This window comes from Galendromus occidentalis, unplaced genomic scaffold, assembly GCF_000255335.2.
Source record: "Galendromus occidentalis unplaced genomic scaffold, Mocc_1.1 scf7180000076543, whole genome shotgun sequence".
Lineage (NCBI taxonomy): Eukaryota > Metazoa > Arthropoda > Arachnida > Mesostigmata > Phytoseiidae > Galendromus > Galendromus occidentalis.
Window position 1 is genome coordinate 459,354 of NW_003804532.1, and position 27,724 is coordinate 487,077.

A 27,724-nucleotide genomic window follows, 5' to 3' on the forward strand; every position below is an offset into this window, starting at 1 on the left:
ATGGGGCCGCGAAAGAGCTTCCTCATCTGTGCCCTGATCGTCATTCTATCAGGTGAGCCTCCCAATCTAGACTGTATGCCTCGATTGCGCTTGACGCTCTGAGGACAGAATATTAATTACGAAACTCTAGTCGACAATGGAGAATTTCGTGATTGCTGCGCCGAGTTCCATATGGACGGTGCGCATTAAAACGCATGTGCTGTCCACCACAACGGCAGGTCTCTCGTGCTCGGTGTCACAGATCCTTTCAAGTGTTTCCCAACAGAATAATTTATCGTCGACATGGTTGTTAAATAACTCATGACGAGCATGAATATGCGGCAGAGAGTCGTCATCCGCTCTCTCTATCGTAGCCCAGTGTTCAATTGAGAGGAACTTGCGGCCGTACGATCAGATTCTGACGGCAGAAAAGCGTCGTTTCCCGTTATCCAATGACATGATGAATGTTGAAATTATGGCTCGTCAAGGCCGTTGGATGCCATTAGCGAGAGAAGAGAAGGTCGGTGGACCTCAGCTCTGGGCGCTTCGTCCAGCTCATGAGAAACAAAATCAGATTCGACGGATGCATGAGCGGGGATATTTCTAAAAGGATCTTTCGTCTCCCTTTGCAGTGGCTGAAATATGGGCAGCAGTCGAGAAACATCAGGGACTATATATCGGACGGATAAACACGTATTCGCATCAAGTGACCGGATCGGTCTACGCTGTGGATGAATACACACTCCTGATCAAAGGCTTTTTCTACGATGGTTTAGGCCAGGACGCGTTTTTCTGGGCCGGCTCATCAATCCGACCCAGTAACGTTGGTTTCATCGTCCCAGATGAAGAGGGCAAGTAAGTTCGATTGCTGTGGGGGACGAGAGGAGCCATCGCGGAGAAATACGCACGAACGGTGCAGACTTTCTGGATGGAATCGAAGGGAGTGAAGTAAGTTCCTCTCCACAGAACCAACGTTCTGGAACCGTACACCGATAAGGATATCTACATACGCTTGCCGGACAAGCGGAAGATCACGTCGATCAAATGGCTGGCCATCTGGAATTTACGCGACAACGACAACTACGGAGACATTTACCTACCCGATGGCTTCGAGCCTCCGGCACCCCGGAAACTTTCAGAACTGACGCGCCAGGGAGGAGGCGTCAAGTCGGGAACTGTCGTCATCATGGACACAAAAACTATTCTGTTGCCTCACTTCCACTTCAGCGGTGACAACAACGGTTCGTCGAACGCTACATTCCTCGGGCATATACGATTTCGATTCCCGAGTGTTCTCACTCATCCTACTCTCCGCGCAACCGCGAATATTCTTATATTTTCATTCCTCCCCACAGATACTTATTTCTGGGTCGGTCAAGGAGCTCAACCCAGCAGTGCGGGATACAAAATACCGGACGAACAGGGCTAGTGAGTTCGCTTTCTCGGATTTGACGCATATTCGTTTGCTATTTCGGACCCGACCCTGAACATAAAGGGACAATCTTGCTATGATATTTATTTGAATTCTGCAGTTTGAACCCGATCCGAACCTATAGAGGAGACACAATTACCCTGGTTCTGCCTGGTAAAACCACAGTCTTCGATATAGACTGGTTCTCGGTTTGGAACGCCAATCTCTCCATCAACTACGGATCCGTTCAAATCCCTCATGGCGAAGATATTCCGCCTAGCACCCTCGAGTTCTACGTGAGTTCCGTTGGTTTCCCTCTCGGTGACAACAGGTCCTAATCCCACGAGGAACGCAACGCCTGCCGTGCCGGAGTCTCTACTCAAGTAGCCCTTGTTACGATTCTCTAATCTGCGATCCGCCGAATTTTAGCGACATGAATCCCGTTTGCAAAACTGTGAACAGCTACATTCGAACCTGCAACTCCGTTGGGAGATTCAAGGGAGCTCGATGACATTCGAGCTCACCGGTCCGATTGGTAAGATTCAAGTTCCCTCCCAAAGCACCCACTCCCTCGTTCACATAACAGAATTAGAATCTCGTCGTCAAGGATGATGCTAGAAGAGCTCTCATTCCAGCCGACGATCATTACTTCGCCCTCGGACCTTCGGGAGATGAGAACTCAACGCACACCCAGATGCTGAATGCAGACGTCGCAGTAGCTTTCGTGGACGGTCCGTACGGTCAAGTCATCGACTACAAGATTGGCGGTATCTTTCCCTGCAGTAAAGTGCTCAGCAGCTATCAGGGAGTCTGTCCTGACACAGTCGTCGGGGGCGTGAACTCCTATCAGATCCTCACATTCAGCAAAAAAGACGGAATGACAACAATAATTTACCGACGAGATGTCTTACCCATCGGTCAGTCCCACCTCCTTCCTGTACACCAGAATATTTTCGGTCCCACAAGCACTCTGAGAGAATCTAAAACTATCGTTCCTTGGCAGACGATGCGGGCGATCGGGTTTTCGACCTCTCGAATCCGACAGCTATCGCGTGGGCCATCGGAAGGCTCAACCACAAAAAAGAGCCTCTCTTCCATCACATCTATCCTAGGGGAGACGTTTTCGTTCATTTCGGATCGAAGACGAAAGTCGACACCTGTGTGGACTTCATCAAAGGGTGGCCACCTCAGAGATCGAATGAGCCTCCATGGGGTCCGTTTAAGATCGTCGGGAACACGGTGACGCAATTCATCGCCCGAGTCGGTCCGGCGGGAGGATCCAGGGGGTATTCTGGAATTACAGGTAAATTCATTACTGAGCTCCGATCCGTGGCAGCCCTCCGGAACCCATGATGATCAGTGATCATTTGCACTAAGGGTGATGACTGATGACACTTGAGGGAAACCCTATTTTTTCAGGTCTTCCCTCTCCGGGGGTGTCTTGGTACATCAATGGTCTCTTAGTGCCGACCCTGTATTTGAAGAGAGGTCGCACTTATACGTTTAGAGTCGAGGGCGGGGACAACCCCCATAACGGCCGGTATTATCATCCTCTGTACATAACCGATTCACCGTATGGAGGATTCGCTCAGATGACCGAGGCCGAGCAGAAGGACTCGAAAATCTACGCGGGAGTGATTTTCAATCGCCAGGGCAAGCCCCAAGCGACTGCAGGTGAGAAGTCGCTTTCAGTCCATTGGACGCTTTCGAACGACCATCCTATCGCTCTCCGCTTGAATCCGCTCCCCCTCGAGCGTCTTATCGGGCTTGATTTTCCAGTGGGTCGCCTCTGTGCTTGGGTTTACAATAGCACTGAGCCGAGACAGGCTGACGGTTTTCCAACCTTCCCCAAGTATCGGAATCAGCTCAGACTGGACTGTGACGACAGGGCAACAGCAACCTTGCAATGGACACCCAATACTTCAACTCCAGATGTTGTTTACTATCAGGTGAGTGGAAGAGGCTTGAGTTATCGAGTTGTCTCTGCCTGGCCGCCTTTCGATCAAAGTTAAAAACCTTAACCGTCTCCCTCCTCCACAGAGTTACACGACCAGCAATATGGGAGGGAAGATTTATCTGCTCGACGAATTCTCCGCAGGTTCATCATGAGTTTCCTTTGTGCGTCTGTGCCCGAAATAAATTATTCATCCGAGTGAAGAGATGCTCGACTTCGAATGAGAATGACCTCACTATCTCGGCCTATGCAATTTTATTTCTAGTCGAGCCGCTTGCGAGGTATGGCTTCGTTAGTAGATCCGCGAAATCATCCCGCAACGTATGAATTGGGGAGTTTCCGTGTCGCCTGTTCGACTCTTTCGAGAGAGCGCCATGGAATTTGCCCGCGAGGAGGGAGGCGCAGAGCTTTCCAGATGCCGTGATCGATGCCTCGCTTCCGCGGAGGCCTCTCTCACAATAGAAGCCCGGCATTCCTACTGATCCAAACGAAATCGGTCGCAACGCCGGCCGGCTAATCGGATCGAGGGCGAGCTCCTAATTCGGAAAGCTCCCTCCTAGGTATCAGTGGGTCACCCTATGCGCCTAAATCTGACGCATCCGCCGCTTGTATTGAACTAGTTGTGTCTCGCTAGCTGTTCGTATATCACGAAGTTCGTAGACGGACGAGTCCCAACGAGGGTCGTCAGCCTCGATCCAGTATTCGAAGGGAACGGGAGAAATGAGGAGGAACTAGTTTCTATGGCTTTCTCGAGGACCAGAACGATTTATGAGTTTGAGAGAGCGGATTGAAAGACTCTGAAGAGTGATTCATCCAAGTGCATTGCACGGGATGAGCCTATCCGTCGGTATGCGAGTGTCTTCTCCAGGGGCGGAAGTTGTCCGATAGTGGACGTCGTGCTTCCGAGACGAGGAGAGGCCGGAACAGGGTTGCAAGATACGGAGATTCCATTTAGGGGACTCTCGTCGGCGAATCGATGCGCTATGGAAGCGAGAATGGAGGGGGAAGCTAGACTCCAAGTGCAACCTTCACGATGAGATATCAACACGATCGAGGGATCTCATCTCTCATTTTGACACGGCCTTGGTCACGGGACCTGATTTCCGTGTGATCAGCTCGGATATCGGCAACGAATGAGATGGAAAACACGCTCTATGGTGTCTCGGATTTGTCGAGAAAGTTCGATTGAAGTAAATTGTGTTCCGAACTGCAACGACGTGTTTCGGCGGCGAGACTCTCTCTCCTTTGGGGAGAGGATGAAAGCTAGGAGCAGACGAACTATTCGCATCTCACGTTCTCTGACAGGCGATATTCCATCGCTCACCAGAAGTCGAATAGATTCTACAATATCTCCGTAGCCAGAATGAATACTCAGTCTGTCGTCCGGCACGATAAAATTGTGAGGTGAGTAACTCTCCTGTTCACTCCTCGCTCAGGGGAGGAAGCAGAGAACGCCCCTGGAAGTTCCCGGAAAGTCGGAAGATTCCAGGGTCGACGCTTGTTTAGATATAGTTTCCGGTTACACCGATCGAGAGTTCTGAACCCTGGTCATGATTTTGGATCACTATCGTGAGCATGACTATTCCTAATGCTTGGCACAAATCCTCCTCAGGTACAAACCTCCTTCTCCTGATGTGGTCAGCGGACCAGGAGCTGTCGATCCCATCTCGGACTACATGAATGTCTTAAGCATAGCTTTCTCAATGTTCGGTCTCATGATGAAGGTCAGCTCTGATTCGGGGTGGAGACTGTAATTCGATGAGGAGCTTGTTTCACTGCAAGGCTGGTATTCTGGAGTATGTGGGATTTCCTCCTTCCCGCCGCTGTACGGATACCTATGATTTTTCAGATAAAATGGTGTTCTTGGATGGCTATTTTCTGCTCAAGCATCACCTTCAGCAATTCTAAGAACAACGAGGACACCAGGCAAATCTTCAGCAGTTTCATGTAAGATCGTAGCCTACAGTGCGTTGGAAATGTGAATAACCAGGGAGCCCTCGCCAGATCTTTGTCTGAATTCAATAATCGAATCACATAGACATTCCCCTTGTTCACAGGCTTTCCGCGTCAGCCGTGATTATGACTTATCTTCAGAACCCTCAGCCGATGACCGTGCCCTGGCTCACGACGTAGTTCCAAGAGTAGCGTCAGTTTTAAATATGCGATCATGTAATACATCAGCCATGTCTTCATAAGCTCAATCGTATTTCATCTGAGTACGCGTTCGGGTTAGAATTCAGGCTCTTCTAAGTCTACTCGCGATTTTTTATCGGAGTGAGCAGAACGGGAAACTCCCTCGAATATGAAAATAGATTCGTACACGTCCCGCCCTTTGACATTTGCAGCCATCTGTATATAAGTACTCTGACGATTCGGGATTTTCTTGGACTCGAGCTCGAATGAGCCGAGACATGCTAGTCCCACCGTTCTAGAGATACCGATGGTGTTCGATGCGGCCGGTCTCGGCCGGCAGGCAATGATGCAGCTGTTCAGTCGATGAACCTCACTCGGGACTGAGCTCGGGAATCGCGTGGGAAAGCTCTATAAGCTGTCGATGTTTGTTCCGATCCAGAATGCTAGTAAGAAGCGTTATAAGAATATTCTACTTACATCTTCCAGAGCACGTTCGAATATGCCTATTTGTCAGAGTCTCGATAGGGCTTCCCCGCCCTCTCTGCAAGAGCCCTCCTCGCTCCGATTTCTTCCCCCTGAGCAAAAAGATCCACTTCGACTTCGAGTAGTAGCGTTCCACCCCCTCATGCAGATACCTGGGTAATATCGAATTTGACAGGCTATAGAGTCCGGACTGCGGGATCCGCTATAGGCCTTCGTATGCCTGGAAGTTGGACCGGAGCCTGTCGCGGATGGACAAATGTCATTGGCCCTCCCCGGGGTCTGCTCGCGCGCCGGATAAATAGGCCGACTTTATTTAGGTTGAAAACCCCGCTTCGACGGAGCAAATACTCGCAGCTTCTATCAACAGTACCGTCTCGACGTTCAGCTCCCGATTTATTAACCTACACCGCGAACTCCGGTCGTCCCTCTCCCCGTATCCGGTTCTCTGATTGTGATATTTCTGGCAGGTAATGGGGATTCCATCATCGAATCGGCGCATTCTGAATTTTGAAGACGGCACCCGCGCCTCCTCTTAGTATCCAGCAATAGTTCGGTGCCTCCATTGTTTCGTTCTGTTCGCATCGTAAGTTCTGGAACGACGCGTCTTCCAGACAGACGGACGAGGGCATGGAGATGGGGGGGGGCGTCGGTTTCCTAATCCTCCGAGCTACGCTCATCCACGAAGGCTTGCCACGGACGTCGAATAAACATCGAGCGATAATCTCGGGTACACGTCGGCGGCGTCTGGGTACCGGACGCTGAGCTGTCGTCCAGTAGGTCGAATTATCATAGTTTTCAGATAAATTAGAGAAGCGTCATACAGGGAGTTTCAAAGTAGAAGGGGGAACGATTCCCTGATCCGTATCGATTGATGTTGCGGACATCTATTTCGCGCGATGTTCAAGATAATCCTTTCTGACATCGGAGATTCTAGGGGCCGCCTCGATTGGGAGTGTCGGAAGCCCTCCCGGAGGCTTCTTCAAAAGCTGTGAGCTCGTTGTCGCTTGCTGAAGATTGCGACTGAGAGCACTCGATCTCTGCAGCTGCCTGAGTCACTGCGTGGGCTGTAGCCGACGCAGGGGCGATCATAATCGGCGTTGATTAGACCCAGGCAGCGCTATACAAATTCTTCCATATGGCATCTCACTGACAATAAGAACTCGATATCGATCAGCTCCATGTGATTGCTCTTCCACGTACTTCCCCCAATTTTACCCGATTCCCGAGCAAGATCAGCCAGTCGAGCTTGTATCAAGCGCGGGCCGAGCTGGGTCCATAACGATAGAGCTGGATATCAGGTCGATACGAAGACGGAATGTTGAGCAGGCGGTCAGTCTCGAACCCGGGCGTGTCGGTTGTCAATGGTGAGGGCGTTCCTCGCTTTGGTGAAGGTCTCCGGGGGAAGAAATTGTCATCGCTGAAGCGAATCTAAACAACATTGAGGTCCAAAATGCTGGGATGCATTTTTGTAATGCCTGCGTCGCACATCCACATTTCCACCTTGCAGCCCTTCTCCTCCCATCCTGCGACCCTCCAAGGCTCCAGTCGGAGCGAGACGGAGCTTGAAACTAGCCTTTTAGCCATTTTGAACTCGAAGAACCCCGGCGGGCCGGACGCCGCAGCAGCCCTGGCCGAGTTTCGAGCTCTGGACGAAAGCCTTCGGAGACGGAGCCTCTCGCAGCGCTCACGGGTCCCTTATTCGGCATTCCTTCGCACATCTCCTTCTGTCAGGCTCCATAGTTGAAGGAATATTGCGCACACTGATGCAGTCTTGCCCCGTTGCCTTGTGTCGGCTCGTCGGATTGCCTATCGAGAGAGGATACGGCCGACGACGGGCTGCTGTGAACGAGATTCGCGTCTGGGCAAGCAGCTGCTGAGCGGATTCGGAAGCTCCAATCCATCGCGCTTGGCTTCTCCACAGGAAACAGGGAACGGTAGCTGTAAATTCATACGCACGTAGGAGATGAGGATGCGCGCGACTTCCCGACTGGATTACCCGACAAGTGTGAGTTCGAGTGCAGATCCGACTTAGCGGGACGAAAGTCAGAACGTTGAATATGACACGTGAAAAATACAAATGAAAATTGTCGTCTGATGGCCATACCGCGCTCCGCTCCTGAGTCTCAATTCAGAAGCTTTCGATTGTTGGGACGCTTGAGACTCTATCGATCTTGAAAAAAACACGTGTCGACAGAATTAACGAACGATTGAAACCCTCCGCTGTGCAGGCTTCTCGCAAGTGCGCTAACACTATTCGGATGAGAGGCGTCGCATGAGAAGTTGCTGAGTGATCGTATGCCTGCAGGCAGCAAGATCACGCATAGCGGCAATCTACAACTAATGTTATGTCATGGAAACTCGCTGGTATCGGACGATACTACTTCACAGCTCACATCGCAGCTTTCATCGATACGGAGGACGAGATGTTTACCAGAGTTCAGCTACGTTTCTGGATTCACGATGCGGTTGTTTCGAGAGAGGAAAGCTCCTCGAGCATGGAGATCGAGGCACGAAAAGATCCGGAGCCCTAGGAACGTCGTCGCCCTGGATTCGAGAGCCGTTTCGCAAGAGACGGTGACAGCGAGAGACACACTTGCGACTCGGGACACAACATTTTCGGCCACGAGTAGATTCCAGATCAGGAATACAGGCTCATGAATTCACGAGGATCTCCTCAGCCTTCAGAGGCACGAAGGTAGGAATCATTGAACTATCTCTCCTTCGCAGAGGTTCAGAACTGCAGATTCCTCGACAATGTAGTCAGATGATGATTGCATGAAGGGCCAGACTTGGCTCATTTGAAATTTGCCCCTTATAGCCGCAGCCGCCCACAAGGTCCCGGAAGCGTGCACTGCAATGCTTTTCAATCACCTAGGCAAGCCTCGAGCATCTGCAGGTGGAGAGCTCGCATACGCATATGCTCTATTACAATGTTTCGCTCGAGCTCACTCTTCCTTGCGTCATCCGAGTCGGTCCTCTGGTAAACCGTTACCCTGTCTGAGTTTACATAGCTCTGGAGCGAGACGGGCAGATGGTTTCCGACATTGCTGGAGTATCGTTATGAGCTCAGACTTGATTGAGACGACAGAACAGCAGCAGCAGCAACCTTGCAGTGTCCGCCCAACGCATCAGATGTTGTCCACTACTTGGCATCAAGCGACTTTTCGAAGGGAAGAAAGCATAGGTATCCAATTTCATTTGTTCGCTGTCACTTAGTCGGCAGTGGAGGAGTTGGCAACCCCCACCTCTCACCTTCACAGAGTTTAACGACCTCCGATGTCGGACGAAAAAGTCATGTGCTCGACGAAGGCTCCGTCAGCCTATAATGATTTTTTCATCTGTCTTGGAGCAACGCGAATGCACTTTTATCATTAATTTCATCATCGTGAGGCTCGGGCTCAAATTGGAATTAGAATTCCGCCACCTGCCGAATTCGCGATCCCTGTCGCCGTGGGGGAGTTCGAGAAAGTCCGCGAGCGTATGCTCGGAGGTTTGAGGTTCCCCGATTCCCTCGAGCAGGTGCTTGGTAAGAGGCAGCGATGTAAACCTCTGAGAGAATTTTCCGGCGGAGAGGAAGACGCAGAACTGCGCAGAGGCTGCAATCGATTTTTTGCTCCGTCAAGCTCACGGCCTCTACCAGCATTAAGGCCAGAGATTTTTTCTGACGTCACCGGAGCTTGTCGCCTGACCGCTTATGGTAGACTGCTTGCATCAGCGGATAGACGGGCATTAGGCTACGTGTCGAACGGTCGTGGGGAGCGTCTTAGAGAAGGAAACTCTGTCTATCTTGGGTCTGGGGACCGGGGAGAGAACCGAACACTGACATGGGATGGGAGCGGTGAAGACGTCAGAAGAGGTCGTTCTCGATCAGCTGATCCATAAGCCTTGCAGCGGAATAATTGGAATATCATTATTGAGCGATTTCTGTCGAGTGTCCTGTTGAGTATCCTATCTAGACTCGGAATCGGAGAACTCATCAGGAAGTTACCAGAAACCTTTCTGCATACATTATTATAAATTGAGAGTGAAACGCAGGTGGTTGTGCGGATAGCTTGAGCTCGACATATTGAGATATGGCTCTCTGCCCTTCATTTTCCAGGATCCATCATTCCAAAAAATATTCTCTGGAAACTTGGAGTTCTTGCGCCTCCCCGCGACGTTTTTGGATTCGATTGCATCTTCGCGGGAATCTTGTCAGGTGCCCACGATAAAGAAATAACATCAACACCCACTGAGCTTCACAACGGGCTCGAAAGGTCGAATCCTAGTAGTGTCGAACTTGGACGCTTTATTGCAAATTATCGCTGGGAGGCCGAACGCGTTGGTGGTTGACGCATCTGTCACCTCTGGAAGCAGATTTATCTAGCGTCCTCTTCGTGTTCCGATGAGCTTCCGCCTGAATTACGACAGTCATTCCACATTTTATCCAAAATGTCCAGAGTGGTGCCATGGGAACAAAGAGATTTATTTCCCAAAGCTCTCTCCGAGATGGACCACGAATTTTTGAACTGGGAGTACAGAAAACGGGGGTACTTTCCAGACCGGAGTGTTCCTCTGCACGCTGCGGCAGATGCCGCGAGCATGAAATAGTCGTTCGAAGCAAGCGGGGGAATCCGTATAATGGACCTTGCGCTTCCGATATCCCGATGGAGAGAGGAGATTCGGGCTGTAACGTTAAGAAGAGATTGGCTTTATCCAAAAAAATCAGAATAATGTTTCGAAGCAGCAACTATCCATGAGACAGCACTCCCTCGTCAGTTTTGGTTGGAGTTCCGACTGGTGGAATTCGACTCCGCCGCCGAAAACATCCAGACAAGGCATTCGTCGAGATGCTCTCAAGGCGTCCGGACGACTCACTACCTTAACCCGCCATGAAGCCGATATGGAATCCGAGCGCGAATATCGATGACGTTTGGGAAGGAAAACAGGGTGTTCCGGACTGAGTATATAAATAATTTCTTAAAATAGATCTTTATTGGACTCTCCGTACTTTTTTCTTAATAAATTAGCGCCAAGCATCCGCGAGGCCCAAGCTCCGAGTTTGTACAATCATCACTGTATGTCTTCAATTGGTTTCTGCTCGACGTTGCCCAAAGATGCATCTCGCAATTTTTGCAATCTTCGTCTCTCTATAAATTTATCGAAATCTTCATGAATAATTTCATTATCGGAAAGGAAGCCCTGCGAACAATTGACGATCTGGATGGCTTGCCACTGATAGTGTAGGATGGCGCCAAGAAACTGCCATATATTCAATTTTGGCCATAGTTCCGGAATGAATTCCACAACGGTGAATCCAGTTTGCCACAGAAGGAAATCGGATAAGCGAACTTCACCCGATGTTCGTATCAACAAATCCGGATCAGGACTGTCCTTAGAATACATAGCTGACGAGAGCAAAGCCTCATTGAAGTTCCTAGGCTTTACAAGACCCTCGCTGGCGGCTGCCAGAAGGTCCTCGATGGCAGTGCACATTTCCTCGCGAGCCGTATAACTCAAGGCGATATTCACGAAACACTTATGATGGTCTTTCGTCTTGAGCATGAGCTCCGCGCATAATTGTTGCAGAGATACCGGCAGATACGATGTGTTGCCCAGTATTCGAATGCATACCTGGTGTTCGACCAGGGTCTCGTGGTCATCCAGCAGGTCTCGGAATTTCTCCTCGGCCAAGTCGAGGAGAGCGTCGACTTCATCTTTGGTGCGTTTGAAGTTCTCTATTGAGAAGGCGTACACAGTAACTTCGGTGACACCGAGCTCCCGACACCAGAAGAGAACCTCGGATAGCTTGCTGAAGCCTTCTTTGTGACCATCGATGGTTTTCCTTTGGACTTGCTTGGCATACCTCCGATTGCCGTCCATGATAAGAGCGACGTGTTGAGGAATCCGTCCCTGAGCCAGGATCCGCATAGCGGTTTTCTGAAGCCACGAAAGTTCATAGTTTCGGAGAAGGCCTTCCCTGTCGGCCTTTTTCATTGGCATAGTCGACGATTTAGAGGCGGGTTGGCTCGCGAGAGGAGGACAACGCTTCGATGTTCCAGTCTTCACCCCGCACGTCGCATGCTAACCGATTAGAGACTTTATAGTTCTCTGGAGTCCACTGGAAGAGAACGGGATACTGTCGAACAACAAGCACATGACGTGTATCGGCGGCTCGACTCTCCGTTCGTTTGGGGAGAGGATGATATGGGACTCGCCTCGACTTCCTCCGACTTTTAGCTCTGTCGAGCTTGGCGATTTCTCCTCTTTCAAATTTGAGTTTCGGAACTTGTTTCGCCCGAGAATCCCGGGGTTTTCAGTCGAGTTAGGTTATTGACATAGATGAAAGATTCTCGAGGTTCCGATTGCCCGTTGCTTACCGGGAAGGAACGCTCGCAGCGCCACCGTCTCGGAACGGGAGCAAAGTCGATTCTAGCGTGCGAATCGCCGGTCACCCGAAACAATACGACGAGTGCTCGAGAAACTGCAGAGTAAATTCCTCTGAATTTTCTACTCGTTTCAACATCTGAACCAACAAGCGAGCTTGTCTCATCACCGTGAGTTCAGATCCCTTTACTGCGACCGCTTCCACGGAAACAGCGCGATTAGATCGAAATGCTTAGAATGGTTGTTGTGCGCGTATCCACGTGTGGGGACCGCGGTAATAGCCTCAGTTAATGTTCGAAGCCATAGCTCACCGATCCGCTGGACGATTTCCATTCTTGGAATTACTCCCGACGACTCGGTGCATCGGAGGTCTTGCTCGGCTGACTTCAGGAAGTCTGTCCGTTTCACCTTCATGCGAATTCGCGCAAGGAGTTCGGTTGCATCAGATACCCTTTTCCGGCTTCGTACACATTGAACTTGGTAGAGACGGAAGCCCTCGGAGATTTTCAGTCATTTCACCGCGAATGTTCCGGTCCACGAAACCTTCCGATTCCGGACCGCGTAATAGGAGCCTATTGAGTGTGTGATTGCCGTAGTAAGCACTGCAAAGTTATCTTACGCTTTCACAGATCCAGAGCGAAATGGCCGCAAGTCAATTATTCAACATGCTCGGAAAGCTCGGCCTGGGCGTTGCCGTCGCGGGAGGAGTTGTCAACAGCGCCTTGTACAACGGTAAGTACCCCTGCTCATTTCAAATCTGGACGGAATAATATCTCCACCAACTGTGCCTTTCCGGATCCTGAGAAATGGCGGTACAGTGACACATGGGGTAGAGGCCACCTCTATAATCAGACCACTCTTCCCGAGCTCCGAAACTATAGGCTTCCCTGTGAGAGGGCTTGCCCGATTGGACACCTGAGTAATCAAATCATTCTCTGGATTCTCCGGGGCGGCCTTATAAGACAGGATTCACTGTACTCGGAGGAGTAGGAATTGTCTCTGTCTCGAGTCGAGCGTGCCATTCCCGAGAGATACTATTAAATTTCGCCTGAATGCGACTAAATATCCTCCCTGAAAACGGCCCTCTTTTGCAGTTGATGGCGGTCACCGGGCGGTCATCTTCGACAGGTTCGCCGGAGTCAAAAGCACCGTCGTGGGGGAAGGAACGCACTTCCTCATTCCTTGGGTCCAGAAGCCAATCATCTACGACGTACGCAGTCAGCCCAGGAACGTGCCCGTCATCACTGGTTCCAAGGATCTTCAAAATGTGAACATCACGTTACGTATCCTGTTCAGGCCTTCCGCGGAGTCGCTGCCGAAGATTTTCTCCACTCTGGGCGTCGACTACGATGAGAGAGTTTTGCCATCGATCACAACTGAGGTCCTGAAGGCGGTCGTTGCGCAGTTCGACGCATCTGAGATGATCACTCAGCGAGAGTTGGTCAGTCAGAGGGTCTCTGAGGAGCTAGTCGAGCGTGCCACGCAATTCGGATTGATCCTCGATGATATCTCTATCACTCATCTGACCTTCGGTCGAGAATTCACCCAGGCCGTAGAGCTCAAACAAGTTGCGCAACAAGAAGCCGAAAGGGCGCGATTCTTGGTCGAGAAAGCTGAGCAGCAGAAGAAGGCCGCCATTATCTCGGCCGAGGGAGATTCCCAAGCAGCCACGCTCTTGGCTAAAGCATTCGCTGAGGCCGGAGATGCCTTGGTGGAGCTCCGACGTCTCGAAGCCGCCGAAGATATCGCCGCACAGCTCAGTCGGTCGCGCAACGTCGCCTATCTGCCTCATGGACAGAACACATTGATCAATCTACCCGCAGCTTAGTCGTCCTCTGCAGTCACGGACGAATCGGTGGGCGGAGACAACATGATTTTTCCTCGTGTGGTCCCCTCATGATATTTTAGACGGATAGAGAAAACTGCATCAAACGAAACTAATGTTCATTAAAGTTGCATTGTATACTTAGAAGGACGAGCCTCTTCATCAGACTTTGGTGCTGAATACAATCGGGCTCTGCGATCGAGCTCGAATGCGACAGATCTCCGGGAGCTCCTCGAGTGATGTCAGCGGAGAAGGTTCGGTCAAATCTCTCGGAGGTCTCCTCTTGGTTTCAGGAATTCGTTGAGTCGATCCGAATCGGGAAAAAAATCTCCTCCCTCTCTGTAGATGATTTCTTTCACAAGCTCTTGCTTTATTCAGTAACGATGACGGTCGCATCGGCAGCCTCCGCATATCACAACGAGCGTCAATAGTGCGATCCATTTCTGGGATTTTATTTGATATTCACAGATCCCTCCGCCAATCCGATCCGGCGCTGTCCGATCAGAAGGGGTCCGTCGAAACGAGCCATTTCGAGCCCTTCTCACCTTGAGAATTCCGAACGATGGGTGAGATGATAAGCAATCGTTCTTCTCTATTTCCGACTGTAAGCGTCGGTGTATGTGTAGTCACTACTGTAGTACAAGTTCACAGTCTCTACTCACTGGTCGTGCTGTTGATCGATGGAGGTTCGGTGGGGCAATCAATTTCATCGGTCCGATCCTCGCAGTCGATGTTTCCATCGCAAATTCTTTGGTCTTCCTTTATTGCTCTCAATTCTTCAGAGCAGGCTGGGAATAGTGGAGAGTTTCATTGCATTCATGTTCATGTATCAGAGACTCGAGGCATACAGTATATACATTTCGGGAACCTCACCGGGTCTCTCGATACAGTCTTCGGTTCGCAAGCGATAACAATTGATCCTCGGACGGATCTTCTCGGGTATTGATGAGTCGCACTTGTGCAGGAAGTACTCACAAAAACTGCGACAGGGGGAATGGATCTGGAAGAGAAACGATGCAGAGCGGCATCGATTTGAGCAGCGTCGGAATTCATCTGACAGACGTCAGAAAAACGCAATTTCAGAAGTCCCTAAACAGGAGGGATGAATAAAATAGGAAATTCTGTCTCATGGTCACGAAAATCGACGAAAATCAATGGACGAGACCTTCAGTTTCGTGGTGGGATTGCATTGCGGTTGCAGGAGACCACAGAGGAGATTCGAAGCGAGCGGATAGCATTCCCCATCCATCACTTCACGGAACAAGCTCAAATCCCTATCGAGGTCTCTGGAGTTGTTATGACCGACGAGATTCGGGAAACCTGAAATACTGTCGGTCATATCGTCGACATTTGGAACCTTAGAACCTCCCAAGGCTCAATCGAAAGAATTGCACGATTCCGTCCAAGTATCTACCTGTGTGATTGTACTTCAGGAAAGGAACACAGGGCTCAATTATGTACGGTTCACAGGTTAGCGCCACACTGGCTGGTCGAGAGGAGCTCGCGCTCTCGGTGATAGTTCCAGGTAGCGTGTAGAAGAACGTGTCTGGATCCAGCGTTGCGATTTTTCTTCTGTAGACTTCGGCTGCAGAACGAAGAAATTCCGAATCAAGCCTTCCCGTCCCTATCAAACCTATCCGCCAGCTATCGACCCCTAATGCCTACAACGGAAACTCACCCCCATGTATAATGGCCAGAACGGCTGATGCCGTGAGTAAAATTATCGACATGACTAGACAGAACGTGGTGAAACAGCAGCATAAACAGTTTGCTTCCGTATCTTGTTTTTCATAGGTGGACAGACTGACTTCGTTGAGCTCTGTGGAGGTGTCCTGGTTCTTGGAAAGAGATTTCATCGCTGCTCCCGAGGACGACGGCTCGTATATCGACGACTCGTGCAAGAGCGTCAAGTTCGATCTCTCCATGGGTAACTGGAAGGGTAGAGAGGGAGCATGAAGCCGTCGAGGATTCCTCTGAGATTGAGTTGTTTCCAAGGAAGAAATCGTCTGCCGGAAAGCGATCGGAGGGTACTCACGCTGAACGCAACATCGGTTTGCGTTGGAAAATTGAGAGAACTGAACAGGTGATCACCAACGATCGGAGGTGGTCGCTGGGGTCGGAAGGCGACCGTATTTTTTCCGGGAATCGGTCGGGGCAGCCCCCGGGGTGGTCTGGCTGGTGGAGACGCGAGCTCTGAGGGGCAGGCGACCAATTAGTTTCCGCATCATCATCGTGGGCCGCGAGGCTGATCCTCTGATGCCGAAGCCGTAGGCAACATAAGCGGTTGAGAGTCAAGGAAAGAATGAGCATCGTCCGTGTCTAAGGGGCTTTGTCGGTCCTAATCAAATCCCAGAAGTACACTCTTAAGCGTGTCTGGAATGGCCCGTAATAAAAACCGGTGGCTTGATTCTAGCGGTGCTCTGATCCGATTCATTACAAACGACCGTTATTGTGTGCTATTCATGAAAAGAGAGTGTGCGCCGAACTCGCCAAGTAGGAGCGTCGCAAGCCGTCAGAGGGGTGATGGCAGAAGCAGCATCACCACTACGTTACTAGGTCACTTGAAGAAGAGTTCTTTCGCCAGCTATGCAATGAAAGACTTCTGAACGAGGAGCATAAAGGATCCCGAATGGCCGTCGTTCGTCGCTTGCTTGAAAGGAATCGCATGTTTTGTTACGATGATGGCCTGGAGCCATCGCTCGTGGTGGCTGTTCAGATGAACTAGTCAACAAAGTAGACAGCGGGTGACTTAGTCTGTTCGCCTCCCGCGACAACTTCAGAGCGTTATCAATCTCAGTGAAGTCAGAATTTGTCTCTGTCGTTGAACTGCGCACGTCGTCGATGAGAAACGAGATCTTCTCCTTCGGCATGAGGCTCGTTCTCGCGAAATACACTGTCGGAATAGTTTCCAGGGAAATGATGACGGGGCGCGCAAGGCCGGCCCAATCCGCTCCGTATCACGAAATCCTACTCCTTTAGAGGACAGTTTTCCGGTGCCGACGATATTACGGGCTTCCTGGGCTGGGACTTCGTCCTTATGATCAGAGCTTTGCGCTAATAGTTGCTTCCGTAGGGAGCTTCCGCGAGGGAGCCGTTTTCGGAAACCGTCAGGCCGGACTCCCCCGTCGATTTCAGCGATATCGAAGTGATCGATGGGGTGAAGAGAAAGTCCTCTCCATTCCGGACTTGGCTGGTGTCGGAGCGTCCATAGTGAGCGCCACAAACCAATCATGGTCGTTTCGACCGGTTCCCATCTCCCCGTTTGGGGATGTTTTCAGGGTTGACCGTTCAGTCGCTCTCGCGGGGCGACAGACTGACTCCAAACGCCGGGGGATGGACGTGTCGGAATTTTCGGACGAAAATTGTCGCGCCCGTTCTCTTCTTCCGATGCCGACTCCTCCCATTTGTCGTTCGGCTGGTCAAACTTCCCAAGAATGGGAACATGCTGCGAGAACTTCGTATGTCGCTCTGTTTCGCGGAGCACAAGCGTCTCTTCCGGACTCTGCTCCACTTATTGCGCATTCAGCGTCTGTTTGCGGAGCTGAGTTGGCGAGTCCCATGCGAATATATCTTTTTTAGCTTCCCGAAAGTGTGGAAGTTCATTTTCTCGAATTCCATACGCCATTCCGGAATAATGAATTCGGGCGAATGAATCCTTGCCAAGAACGGCTTTCGTTGAAAAATTACGGAATCACGCTAGTGTTCACCACGGCTGGCCTCTCGACCGTTTGAGCCATGGAAACCTCAAGTTATCATCCATCATATATAAATAATATAACCACAATATATCTGCTCCGATATTGCGGGAGCCTCATCGATCGCGACCTACCAGGGATTATCTGCAGCGCATCATCATTGGTTTCTGGGAACATGTAACCCTCACGCGGTTTCCAATTCCACAGGACATTCTTGCTCGTCCGTTTGACCGGTGATGCCGGGGGTTGCCAGTGAGGGAGTGCCAGGAGATTCAGTTCGTCGAAACTCGGTTGGTGTTCACTCGGATTCAGGCTACAGTCTCGGCCCGGATCGAACTCACTACCAACGGGTCCCGGCGGGAGGACACGTACCCGGGACGGCAAAGACGGTAATTTCAGGGATCGGAGTTGTTCCGTGCTCCTGTCATCTTTGGTAGAGGGATTCGGGATATCCATGGCAGTCGTTCTCTGTCCGGGGAACTGGCGAACGGGGCCTAGTCTTCACGCATCGGGAGAGTTTCACCACAAAGTAATTCCGAACTAGCGCTCGCGAGCGGGTCTGGAGCGGTGGCCATTCGCGTCGGGGAGAAACATTGTTCGTCACGTATTTCGAGCGAATGATCTGAATGGAATAAAGCTGCGTGAAGATGCCGCTGTCGACTGCGGCGAAGGCGGGTCTCCAAACGCACGCCCCACTCGTGAGCGAGAAGGAATTTCGAGCGAGCGGAAGGACAGCGTTACAACTCAGGAACTTAAGGTGTCAGCCGAAATGACGAAAATGTGCGAAGTCGTCGTCATATCCATGTACTTTGACTGCAAACTTGATGTGTTTTGCTTTGACACAATACCGAAAATTGCTCCAGTAAACGCATTGACTCACTGGGCTGCGGGCAGCTGGCTGGACTTCGGCGGTCGATGTATACCACAACGGAAACGCCCCGGAAAGATAAGGAGGTGATCGCTCGTTTGCCCACGGAAGGTGGGGTAAAAATTTTCTTCGAGAATAAATTATCAGTCTCGGGAATCTGAAAATGGGCAGATAGAACAAAGGGGGGGGAGGGGGTTATCGGGAGAAAATTCCGATTCCCGAGAGTGGTTATCCAATACTCGAATGACACCATTGGCGGTTACTCCGCATCGGATCGGGCGTCTTCTACCTCGAGGCCCACTCTTAAGTCGTGCGGCCGCAGCCAAGTCCTGTCGAACCCATGCGACACGCAGTGCTCCCGAACAAAAGGATCGCAAGGAACGGATGCATTGAGCGAAGCGGATTTCAAAGTGCTCAGCGAGCCAGCTTCGGCATACAAGTGGAAAACGGAAAAGGTGGGGTCGGAAGAGCAACAATCACAATGTTCCCTCAATAGCCGGACGGAACGCTAAACAGAAAACGTCGCCTCCATTAAGTAGAAACGGATTTTGTATTTCTTTTATTTTCCTCGTCGTCCCCTCTCGATTATCCCGGGCGTCTCCCAAGATCAGTTTACGATTCGCTGAGAATGCGTTCTATCGCGCACATCGTCCCATTCAACGCGAAAAACATCGGAGTAGCAATACCACAACCTTTGTGTCATGCTCCCGTATCTCGTGATGACGCGGTGAGCAGCTCAATTCGATAATTGAGTGATGATCATCGTCTAGTATCGAGTTCGGAGGCAGAGCGAGGCGATCCGACCGGGGAGCCCGACGTTCCTATGGAAACCTCCAGAAACAAATAGGTTGCCGGTTGGAGTGTGAATCGCGTTGGCGCTCTTTCTCGTTAACGATACCACAGTGAATCCGAATGCGCACGGAGATATTGTGCCGACCCTCAAAAAAATCTCAAAATGACGGCGAAGAGACGGGAGCTGTCCAGGGACATGAGAGATTTCCTCGACAACGCGCCGAAGGAGTTGCATTCGCTCAAAGAAGAACTATCCGAGTGCAGAGCTGAAATTGAGAAAGTGGTCAACGAGAACAAATGGCTCTTCAACGAGTTAAAACACCAGGTTCAAGTTCGCCTGAACTCAATCGTCGATTATAAGAATAGTGGTAACGCCGAAGTTGTGACAACCCTCCAAGAGGAGCGGGATGCTGCTTTGGAGGCGAGGGACAAAGCGGTTAGATTGTTCGAAAACTCCGTCGAGGAAATGTCCCGGATGGACGCTGAGTTGAAAGCGAAAGCGGAATTCGTCTCCCCGGAAGACTTTGAAGCCGCCGTCCTGAAACTTCGTGAAGAACACGTGGTCAAAGTCGACTCGCTCGAGCGCCAGTTGCACCTGACGCAGAAAGAACTCCGTAGCGCTTCGTCCTCAGTGCATCAGCTGACTTGGAGACTACTCAAGGATGGGGGCACGACCGTCGACAACAATCAGATGAAGATAGGTGATATTTTGCGTGCAATGGAAAACCTCCAACGACAGTACAACGATTTGGAATTATCGTATCAGAATCTCCAATCGAAATGCGAACTACAGGAGGACCACCTGGAAAAGAAGAAGACTCGATGCAAGGAGCTCGAGACCAAAGTTGAGCATTCGAGGGACCGAAACGAGCAGCTCGAAGCTCAGTTATCGCAAGCTTTGCAACACGCCGAAAACTCAATCCATACCGCGGAACTCGCGGTGAGCGAACGCAATACGATGCTGCATCACGTGCAGGACCTCCAGAAAAGTGCTGCTCAACTCCAAGCTAAACTCTTCGAAAGCAAGAAGGAACGGGAGCGGCTCATCGCTTCGAAGGTGGAGAAAATAAAGTTACAACTCGAAGCCCAGCTGGCCGATGTGCGGTGTCAGCTGACGGCATCGCAGGAGAAAATCGAGACCCTCAAGGATGAGGCCAACCGAGTGTCGAGGGACCGCGATGACCTATCGGAGAGGCTGCGGAAAGCCCTCGAAACCGAAAGACTCGATCGGGATCAGCGTCTCAAAGAAGATAAGATATTCCGCGATAGCACAATGCAAGAAGTGATGGACAGGCGACGCGAGTTCCTCGATGAGAAGGCAAGGCGAGAAGTACTCGAACAGAGATACAATGAGAAATGTGATGAAAACAAGAGGCTGTCAAGAAAGCTGGGCGATGCAGAAACGGCTCTCATCGACTTGAAGAATGAAACGGCACGCATTCACCGATCTATGACAGACTTGAAAAAAGAGAGCGATAGGCTTTCCGAGGAGAGACTGAAGGTAGAAGAGGAGCTCCGGAAAAAGCAAGAAGAAGAGAATGATCAGCTCAAAACTGAAATTCATCGACTGATGAAAAAAATCGAGCTCTTGGAGAAAATTCATAATCAGGTTAAAGAGGAGTTCAAGAAAAAGATAGTCAAAGTGTACAAACGGGAACAGAAGTACAAAGAAACGGCAGAATTCCTAGAGGATCGGATGAAGAAACAGGCTGGCGTCTTGACAGGTTGAAGCGGATACGAGCGCGGCAGAAATAAAAATTATAGATAAACCACTCCAGTGACGAAAAATAGCGATTCCTGGGTAAACACGTAATTTTCACGGAAAACAAGCGGCTAAGCTGTTTGAAAAATATATCTCGACCTCACTGAGGTGATTGCGCATCGATGGGGAAAGTATCGGGGTCCGTTCGGGGAGGCAAAGCGCCAAAAATTGGTTTGGTGTCAGACAGACATAGCGATTTTATTATATAGGGAGATATAGGCGGATTCTAGCCAAGAGATGACGATTACCAGGAGGCGAGACTTATTCCTTGACCGGGGATTCAACGTCGCACCTTGCTGAGGGTTCTCCTTCAAGAATGCGCCGAAACAAGGAGCCGACTGAAGCTGCGATGGCTCCGTGCTCGAAATCGAAAATTGTCGAATGTCAGAGTCCGGGACTATGACAGTTATTTCACTCTTCGGAATTCAATTGAGGTCACAACTCATGAGCTGGAGTGAGATTCGAGGTCATCGACAGAATCATATGTCAAGTTTTCGAGGGGCGTAAGGGCATGCTGCTAGTACCTCGATCGACGGATCGGGCCTGAGACAGTCTCGCCGGCAGATCGAAAGCGATCCACGGAACTTCCCGGCGGGGAAATCGGAGAAATACTGACAGCCTGGTATGAGCACGCGAGCCCGCACGTAATGCCGAAATTTCGCGCTCCGCCATCCCTTGAGGCACGCCAGAGAAGTTGACGGGGTCCCCCGAACACGAATCGTTCGCGTCATTAGCATTGATTCAGCATGCACTGAGCAAAAGCTTCATCCTAGCGAAAGCGCTCTTCCAGCGCAAACGAATATGAGACCACTCAGGGTCGCAGGTACGGTTTCGGAGCGCCGCAGAGTCAAGCTGGAATATCTACTGGCTTTCAAGCACCGCCGACATCGCGGTTTCCTCGGAAACCTCTTGAGACTCATCAGAGAAAGCACGACAGGAATGGCAGCTCTATACGAAGAGGACTCACCGCTAGGAACGACGTACAAAACTGTCGTGTATTCTGCAATGTGCGCTCTGACCATCTATATGTTTTGGTACGCTTCGGCAGACTATTGGAAATTCGCGGTCAGTACGATAACCGAAATCAAGGATCGCTCCGTGGAGGGGCTCCGCATGCCATCGATCACCGTGTGCAACATGGACGGATTCAAGAGATCGATCTTCTGTGCTGACATATACCGCAACCTCACGAGAGAATTGTGCGATCTCGAGGACGAAGTGGAGTTTGCTGGAAGATTCATGAATCTTTACGGAGATCAGATGTTACAGGAGATCGCGGATAACTCCGTTTTCAGCCGACAAGATCAACTTGTAAGCTGCTTCTTCGCCGGCAAGCCTTGCGAAGAGCATTGGTTCCGCGAAAAAATCGTGTCGTTCCCGAGATATGGAGAGTGCTTCTGTCTGTTTTGTGATGAGGAAGATGCGGGGAAATACGGGAGGGTGCGTGGGAGGGCTACAATCGACGGCGGTTTGAGTCTGGTGCTGAGGTCTCATAGGAGCGAATCTATGAAGTCAGTGAAAACTCCGGGCTACCTTGTCATGATCCATTATCCAGGAACGATGCCCGAGGTGAATTCGAACGCCGTCTATCTGAATGGAGGTACTACTACGACCATCGGTCTGAGTGTTCACGTGTCCCGCAGACTGAGGGAGCCGTACGTAACGCGATGCCAACAAGAGTACCATGAGGATATTGTCGACACTTTCGGCGCGTATGTCACCCAAATTTGTTTCAAAGTCGAGTACGCTCTAGATTTCTTCAAGCAATGCGGTTTCACTCCCGAGGTCAAAGCTCGAAGCGATTATCTAGACACAGACGCTCTGTGTGAAATGCATCCCGAAGCGAAGGAATGTTGTCGGAACCTCGACGATCGAAACGTGCGGAACGGAATTTGTCCGCTGGTTTGCACGGAAACGACATATTCGAAACAGGTCTCAACGAGCGCGTGGAGGTTGCCTAGTGCGAAAAACGCGTCTATTTTCTTTAGTCGTCTGAAGCTCTATTTCACTTCGCTAAGCTGTGAATACACGACTGAAGTTCCGTCAATGACTTTCGTGCAGCTCATCAATCTCGTTGGAGGTTATATGGGAATGTTCGTGGGATTCTCGTTTCTGATTTTTTTTGAAATTGTCGAAATCATCATCAGAACTTGTCGTCTACATCTTCACGGGTAGGAGGATTGTAAGCTTGCGAAGGATAACTTATTCCGGGAACGGTCTGTCCGAACTCCGGACTGAATTGAAGTTTCTCGTCCGATTCTCGAGGAGTCTGAGATCGCTTGCAGTATTCTTCGAATCAATCTGAATTTCGGAGATTCGCCCTGAGCGGACTATCATGAGTCGTGTACTCTATTTGTGAACGTCCTTCGTGCAACCCTTCTGCTGAAGGCTACATGTCATTGTTTCATTTCTGACAGCAGGAATATGGATTCGATGTCGGAGACTTCATTGGACGTTCGGTCTAGAAGAGGGCAGACCAGAGAAATTCTGCAGATTGAACTCAATATCAGAATCAGCGCTTAGCACGCAACAAACTAGACGCGGATTCCCCGTTTCTCCCGCCTGCCTATTTGTTCGAATTATCCCTGTAGACACTGACCTTGCCCTAGCGTACCACACAATGAACCACAAGCATTTTATCAACACGGCCACAGCGAGCGCCGGCAAAACGTTCGAAAACCGGTGGAGCAAGAAAATTGTTCTCCGGAGCCTCCCGGACTCGTCTAAAATGTCACGGATCTTCCGATCTCTGGTGCAGATTTCCCGTTTAGGGACACGCCGCGCGAGTACAACGAGAAGAATCAATGTAACCAAACCGGTGGTCGAGTTGGACGGTGATGAGATGACGAGGATAATCTGGGAGTTCGTGAAGGATCGTCTCATATTCCCATATGTGGATGTCGACTGTAAATATTATGACCTCGGACTCGAATACAGAGATGAAACCAATGACCAGGTAGGTTTCAGCTTCCAATATGATGCGGGCGATTCGGTTCGGGTGCGCGTGACAACTGTCGCTCTGGTGTCTCGTCGTCCCTGCACGGTCTCCCTCGGACGGCGTCCCGTCTTTATTCTGCGGTGTCCTCTTGCCGAGACTACCGACGCCGGAAACCGTCGCCACAAACCTAGGGGTAGAGCTGAGGCCCGGGTCCACTGCAGCCACACTTCAATTTTCGCAAAGGGATGGGATGGATGAGGACTCGGAGATCACCCTTGGAGCCGAATCCCTCATATCCGACCCTGCTGGATTAATCGCAGCATATTCTACAATGTCACAGGATGATCGACTCCTCGTAGATACTCGATTCGTGCCGATAAACGTCGCTCGATACGTCACATTCCAGGTCACAATAGACGCCGCCAATGCTATTCTCGAACACAACGTCGGCATCAAGTGCGCCACGATAACGCCCGATGAAGCTCGCGTGAAGGAATTCAACCTCAAGAAGATGTATCCAAGTCCCAATGGAACGATCCGGAATATCTTGGGAGGCACTGTGTTTAGGGAGCCGATCCTTTGTTCGAACATCCCGCGCCTGGTCCCAGGCTGGAAACAACCGATTGTCATCGGCCGACACGCATTCGGAGATCAATACAAAGCCACAGACCGTGTGTTCGGGAAACCAGGCAGACTTGAAATGGTCTTCACCCCCGCAGACGGCGGTGCGGAGGAGCGCGCGATAGTATATAATTTCGGAGATGGGGGGGTCGGACTCTGCATGTACAACACCGATGAATCGATCAGAGGCTTCGCGCATTCGTGTTTCCAGTACTCTCTGATGAAGAACTGGCCTCTGTATCTCAGCACGAAGAACACGATTCTCAAGGCGTACGACGGTCGTTTCAAGGACATTTTTCAGGAGGTTTACGATGAAAAATACAAGTCAGACTTCGAGAAGCAGAAAATTTGGTACGAGCACCGTTTGATCGATGATCAGGTTGCGCAAATGCTCAAGTCATCCGGTGGTTTCGTGTGGGCCTGCAAGAACTATGACGGCGACGTACAGAGCGACATCATTGCCCAGGGTTTCGGCTCGTTGGGTTTGATGACTTCGATTCTGGTCTGTCCCGACGGTAAGACAATAGAGTCCGAAGCAGCCCACGGAACCGTCACTCGACATTACCGAATGCACCAACAAGGTAAACCCACAAGCACAAACCCTATCGCGTCCATTTTCGCCTGGACGAGAGGACTGTCGCATCGCGCTAAGCTGGATAACAATGCCGAGTTGACGAAATTCTGTGAATCGCTCGAGAGGGCGTGTATCGATTGCGTAGAGAACGGAGAGATGACGAAAGATCTTGCAATTTGTATACATGGTATGAAAAATGTGCAAGAATCGCATTACCTCAATACCATGGACTTTTTGGAGGCGATAGCCGCCCGCCTCGACCGCTCGCTGAGATAGACTGTAATGAGCTTCAGAATTACGGAAGTGTGTTGACTATAAGTAGATATACGATGAAAATATTCTAGAATAAACGAGATGCAATGGTGTGCCGTCGTGGATAACGTCTTTATTTACTTTGTGAATATCGCAATCACGTCGATAGTAAATGTTAAGGGGAGGAGACCTCTTCAACAATCGAAAATCGATGCCAAGTGTGAGCAGCGCAGAGAAACCACATCATAACAATCGGATTCGTCTTGATTGGGTATCGGTCACAGAAGATCACAAAAGCAGTCCGCTTATGGGGGAACACAAAATTGTGGTGAACTCGAAACCCGGCTTGGAGCTCGGGTCAACAATGGATAATTTCAACAATCGTCCCCACATTCGATGATATCGAATGTTACGGCCATCACCCGTAATATTCGCATCGGTCAAAGATATGCAGAAGCTCTCAGCCCTAATATTGTTCTGACTCATCCGAGGGATGAGTTTTTTTTTATGCATTTATATTACTCTAGTGGAGAGCTCTAATCAGGGTGACCCTGGGCTTAACGAGAATCAAAGTTCTCTTCCCTCTCAACTGAAGATAACCCCATAATTACTTCATTATCATCGTAGAGGGCGAAACGTGAGATCCGTCTCCCTTATACTGAAAGCAAGAATGAACACAAAATGCGTCTCTGTCGAGAGAAAATTTCTCGCAGAATACGATGGGTAGAGCCAGATTCAGAAGTCGCGTGTGCAGTGAACGAGGAATACTTGGACAACAACGTCACCGTTCGAAAATAAACCCGTTGGAATGCCGAGTGATCAGATATCGTCGCCGCTAGACAGGTTCTTGTAAAAAATCTGTCTACTGTGTGCCATTCGATCTCATAGCGCGATGTGTAGCCTCCGTTACGGGGTAAGTGACGAAGCTTGAGGGGCCGATGTGTCATAAACGTTTATAGGTCCCGAGATGGGCATTGCAAGACGGACAGCGGTGGTCAACATCTTGACATTCAGGGATGCAGCAGGGAATCAGGCAACAGCCCCAGAAGCAACTCAGGAGGATCAACGCTGAGCACAACAGATACGTCAATAGTCCCGGTCGCACATGAGTTTCTGGAAGAGAAAATGAAATTTCCTCAATGAACGATGTTATCACTGAGTGCGGGCATCGGGGGTGATTCGGAATATCCGCACTTTCCGTCGATGGCTTCAGAAATCGGCGTGGCCAGAACGAACACAGCGGGGGACTCATGGATAATCAGGATGACATCACAGAACGCGCCTTTCTTTGCGAAGGCTAGCATCGAATGACTCACTCACCTGTCATGATCAGAGCTCCACACCTGCCGCACGTCACTTGCTGAGAGTGCGGTCCCATGCGCGCACGGATGACGTGTACTGAAATTCAATAAGTTCACTATCATGGATACAGCCTATGAGGATTGAAAACGCTGGAAATGATGATGAATTCTTCGGCTGGCTCGCTCGCTCATTCTATCCGAAACCATCGTGGAAACATTCTCATCTCAGCGATTCGGGAATTTAGCTGGAGCTTCGAACCACCAAGTACATCGAGTCGTTCTCGAGCTCGCCTAATCACTTGTTCGGGGAGCTAGACTGCTAGACATGTACTATGCGGGCTCTCGATCGATGAAACCTTCGAGAGATCTGTCGTAGGTGAATTGCGAACCCAGTCATCTAATCTTCCCAGCTTAGAGGAATTCGCCGTCTGGTCTGAAGTAACTTACTGTCCACTCTCGGAGGTACGGTAACCCCCGGAGCCGCAGGCTGGGGAACCGCTTGTGGTTGCGGAACTGCGAATCCGGGATGAGGGGTGTACGGCGGCGGAGGATCCATGGGAGGCATTTGAGGATAGAGGGGCGGTTGGCTGGCCTCGGATGCAGCGGGAGGTGCCGACGCACCTAGAGTTCCAGCTTTTTCCATATTCAAAGATGGCACTGTGATACGTATTGGGATGATTTCGAGTCCGCTCTGAACAAGGAGTGAGAGATTTTCCCTCGGCCACCTAAACAATCACACACATGCGGACGATAGCGACGACCAACTGACT

The 27,724-nt window shown here is 50.5% G+C and overlaps 9 protein-coding genes across 9 annotated transcripts; 6 read left to right on the plus strand and 3 right to left on the minus strand.

Annotated features, from left to right (window-relative positions):
- On the plus strand, positions 1–3,555 carry knk (cytochrome and DOMON domain-containing protein knickkopf). Its single transcript, XM_003739525.1, has 11 exons — positions 1–52; positions 612–834; positions 946–1,220; positions 1,335–1,407; positions 1,512–1,686; positions 1,820–1,925; positions 2,026–2,307; positions 2,394–2,693; positions 2,810–3,064; positions 3,170–3,339; positions 3,431–3,555. Exons 1-11 carry the CDS (start codon positions 1–3, stop codon positions 3,497–3,499), a joined length of 1,980 nt encoding a protein of 659 aa, XP_003739573.1. The 3' UTR covers positions 3,500–3,555.
- A 1,088-nt stretch (positions 3,556–4,643) lies between these two features.
- LOC100907304 (protein Asterix) lies at positions 4,644–5,534 on the plus strand. Its single transcript, XM_003739474.1, has 4 exons — positions 4,644–4,748; positions 4,957–5,068; positions 5,194–5,291; positions 5,402–5,534. Exons 1-4 carry the CDS (start codon positions 4,708–4,710, stop codon positions 5,475–5,477), a joined length of 327 nt encoding a protein of 108 aa, XP_003739522.1. The 5' UTR covers positions 4,644–4,707; the 3' UTR covers positions 5,478–5,534.
- A 5,364-nt stretch (positions 5,535–10,898) lies between these two features.
- Dhdds (Dehydrodolichyl diphosphate synthase subunit) lies at positions 10,899–12,092 on the minus strand. The gene has a single exon (XM_003739475.2). The coding sequence runs from the start codon at positions 11,940–11,942 to the stop codon at positions 11,013–11,015; it is 930 nt and encodes a 309-aa protein (XP_003739523.1). The 5' UTR covers positions 11,943–12,092; the 3' UTR covers positions 10,899–11,012.
- Positions 12,093–12,177: 85 nt separating this feature from the next.
- Phb1 (prohibitin 1) lies at positions 12,178–14,298 on the plus strand. The gene is made up of 3 exons (XM_003739476.2): positions 12,178–12,496; positions 12,956–13,058; positions 13,421–14,298. Exons 2-3 carry the CDS (start codon positions 12,968–12,970, stop codon positions 14,152–14,154), a joined length of 825 nt encoding a protein of 274 aa, XP_003739524.1. The 5' UTR covers positions 12,178–12,496; positions 12,956–12,967; the 3' UTR covers positions 14,155–14,298.
- A 507-nt stretch (positions 14,299–14,805) lies between these two features.
- Positions 14,806–18,302, minus strand: LOC108865259 (uncharacterized). Its single transcript, XM_018642120.1, has 7 exons — positions 17,981–18,302; positions 16,187–16,344; positions 15,830–16,082; positions 15,566–15,736; positions 15,317–15,471; positions 15,025–15,151; positions 14,806–14,939 (listed from the first exon to the last, which is right to left on the minus strand). Exons 1-7 carry the CDS (start codon positions 18,300–18,302, stop codon positions 14,806–14,808), a joined length of 1,320 nt encoding a protein of 439 aa, XP_018497636.1.
- Positions 18,303–19,669: 1,367 nt separating this feature from the next.
- On the plus strand, positions 19,670–21,235 carry LOC108865260 (trichohyalin-like). Its single transcript, XM_018642121.1, has one exon. The coding sequence runs from the start codon at positions 19,670–19,672 to the stop codon at positions 21,233–21,235; it is 1,566 nt and encodes a 521-aa protein (XP_018497637.1).
- A 972-nt stretch (positions 21,236–22,207) lies between these two features.
- Positions 22,208–23,443, plus strand: LOC108865261 (acid-sensing ion channel 5-like). Its single transcript, XM_018642122.1, has one exon. The coding sequence runs from the start codon at positions 22,208–22,210 to the stop codon at positions 23,441–23,443; it is 1,236 nt and encodes a 411-aa protein (XP_018497638.1).
- A 460-nt stretch (positions 23,444–23,903) lies between these two features.
- Positions 23,904–25,767, plus strand: LOC100907736 (isocitrate dehydrogenase [NADP], mitochondrial). The gene is made up of 2 exons (XM_003739477.2): positions 23,904–24,224; positions 24,613–25,767. Exons 1-2 carry the CDS (start codon positions 23,997–23,999, stop codon positions 25,675–25,677), a joined length of 1,293 nt encoding a protein of 430 aa, XP_003739525.1. The 5' UTR covers positions 23,904–23,996; the 3' UTR covers positions 25,678–25,767.
- On the minus strand, positions 25,765–27,679 carry LOC100907876 (lipopolysaccharide-induced tumor necrosis factor-alpha factor homolog). Its single transcript, XM_003739478.2, has 3 exons — positions 27,402–27,679; positions 26,974–27,051; positions 25,765–26,766 (listed from the first exon to the last, which is right to left on the minus strand). Exons 1-3 carry the CDS (start codon positions 27,595–27,597, stop codon positions 26,597–26,599), a joined length of 444 nt encoding a protein of 147 aa, XP_003739526.1. The 5' UTR covers positions 27,598–27,679; the 3' UTR covers positions 25,765–26,596.
- Positions 27,680–27,724: the final 45 nt, after the last annotated feature.

Coding starts and splice junctions, on each gene's coding strand:
- knk (XM_003739525.1), top strand. CDS start 1: ATGGGGCCGCGAAAGAGCTTCCTCATCTGTGCCCTGATCGTCATTCTA. Junction 53..611: donor CCTGATCGTCATTCTATCAG/GTGAGCCTCCCA, acceptor CTCCCTTTGCAG/TGGCTGAAATATGGGCAGCA. Junction 3,340..3,430: donor CAGATGTTGTTTACTATCAG/GTGAGTGGAAGA, acceptor CCTCCTCCACAG/AGTTACACGACCAGCAATAT.
- LOC100907304 (XM_003739474.1), top strand. CDS start 4,708: ATGAATACTCAGTCTGTCGTCCGGCACGATAAAATTGTGAG. Junction 5,069..5,193: donor TGTTCGGTCTCATGATGAAG/GTCAGCTCTGAT, acceptor ATGATTTTTCAG/ATAAAATGGTGTTCTTGGAT. Junction 5,292..5,401: donor CAAATCTTCAGCAGTTTCAT/GTAAGATCGTAG, acceptor CCTTGTTCACAG/GCTTTCCGCGTCAGCCGTGA.
- Dhdds (XM_003739475.2), bottom strand. CDS start 11,942: ATGCCAATGAAAAAGGCCGACAGGGAAGGCCTTCTCCGAAACTATGAA.
- Phb1 (XM_003739476.2), top strand. CDS start 12,968: ATGGCCGCAAGTCAATTATTCAACATGCTCGGAAAGCTCGGCCTGGGC. Junction 13,059..13,420: donor CAACAGCGCCTTGTACAACG/GTAAGTACCCCT, acceptor CCTCTTTTGCAG/TTGATGGCGGTCACCGGGCG.
- LOC108865259 (XM_018642120.1), bottom strand. CDS start 18,302: ATGGATATCCCGAATCCCTCTACCAAAGATGACAGGAGCACGGAACAA. Junction 15,737..15,829: donor TCTGGCCATTATACATGGGG/GTGAGTTTCCGT, acceptor TTCGTTCTGCAG/CCGAAGTCTACAGAAGAAAA. Junction 15,472..15,565: donor CCTGAAGTACAATCACACAG/GTAGATACTTGG, acceptor ACAGTATTTCAG/GTTTCCCGAATCTCGTCGGT.
- LOC108865260 (XM_018642121.1), top strand. CDS start 19,670: ATGACGGCGAAGAGACGGGAGCTGTCCAGGGACATGAGAGATTTCCTC.
- LOC108865261 (XM_018642122.1), top strand. CDS start 22,208: ATGGCAGCTCTATACGAAGAGGACTCACCGCTAGGAACGACGTACAAA.
- LOC100907736 (XM_003739477.2), top strand. CDS start 23,997: ATGTCACGGATCTTCCGATCTCTGGTGCAGATTTCCCGTTTAGGGACA. Junction 24,225..24,612: donor GAGATGAAACCAATGACCAG/GTAGGTTTCAGC, acceptor GTCACATTCCAG/GTCACAATAGACGCCGCCAA.
- LOC100907876 (XM_003739478.2), bottom strand. CDS start 27,597: ATGGAAAAAGCTGGAACTCTAGGTGCGTCGGCACCTCCCGCTGCATCC. Junction 27,052..27,401: donor CGTACCTCCGAGAGTGGACA/GTAAGTTACTTC, acceptor ATTGAATTTCAG/TACACGTCATCCGTGCGCGC. Junction 26,767..26,973: donor TGGAGCTCTGATCATGACAG/GTGAGTGAGTCA, acceptor TTTCTCTTCCAG/AAACTCATGTGCGACCGGGA.